The sequence below is a fragment of the Aplysia californica genome, unplaced genomic scaffold (assembly GCF_000002075.1).
Source record: "Aplysia californica isolate F4 #8 unplaced genomic scaffold, AplCal3.0 scaffold00755, whole genome shotgun sequence".
Classification (NCBI taxonomy): domain Eukaryota; kingdom Metazoa; phylum Mollusca; class Gastropoda; order Aplysiida; family Aplysiidae; genus Aplysia; species Aplysia californica.
In genome coordinates, this window is record NW_004798025.1 from 184,692 (window position 1) to 185,620 (window position 929).

General features: G+C 40.5%; 1 protein-coding gene across 1 annotated transcript in view; it reads right to left on the bottom strand.

Annotated features, from left to right (window-relative positions):
* The window catches only part of LOC101855904, a 6,778-nt gene that overhangs the window by 1,076 nt on the left and 4,773 nt on the right, over positions 1 to 929 (bottom strand). The window contains exon 3 of the mRNA XM_005109195.3: positions 726 to 856. Coding sequence (XP_005109252.2) covers positions 726 to 856 — 131 coding nt within the window. The remainder of the gene's footprint in view (positions 1 to 725; positions 857 to 929) is intronic.

The window sequence follows — 929 nt, forward strand, 5'->3', positions numbered from 1 at the left end:
GTAGGCTTCGGCCGCCACCCGGGCAAAATTCAAAATTTCCTACCAACTGAAAATATTAGGTGTGTCCCGCGCGCTCATATGACCTTATGCAGTTGCCAGCGCCGTAAACACTTTACAAAAACGAACCTCTTATCACAAAGCAAGAAAGAAAGTTGGAATTATTTCTGTAACACCTATCATGAACGTATTAACACACAGCCATAGGGAAAGTGGGTAGGATTTCTGTATAACCAATCATGAACCTATTATCACACAGCATGTCAAGAGGTGGGTGTGATGTCTTAAGGACCAATCATGATCTTATTAACACGCATTTTCCAAGGTACTGGGTTGTAGTCGTAAAGAACACACCATACACATCTAGCATCGAGTTGTTACTTACCTTGACTGGCCTAAATGACAAAGCGGAGAAATAATAAGAATAAAGAAAGAGTTAAAGAAAAGTAATTGTGTCGTCGTAAATCTTTCGAGATGATTAGGTGATTGTGTCGAGTCTAGTCTTACCTCAGTTTTTCAAGATTACTCCCCTTGTCCACTAATTGTCCACACATAAAAATGCTCGGAAAAGATAAACACAGTTTTAAAAAACCGTGATTTTTAAAAGAACAATTCCGAAAAAAAATATTAATACAGCATTTTATGGGGCAAAAAAAGAAAGTTAGAACGCACGACACTATAGCAGCTTTTGGAAACCCATGCCTGGTACATGTGCACAATAAACTTACCTTGACTCAGGGAATTGCCCATAGGATGCTCTAGGATCTTCCAGTAGGTTTTGGTGTCCAGGGAAGAGGCCAATTGGTTGATGGTAGTCACGTGGAATCCAGAGACGGAACCATGGTACGAAACCGCGAAACTGAAAGTAAATCACGTGCTAGTTTGAAACGATTAGAGGCAAGCATGGTCACAAACACACACACACACACACA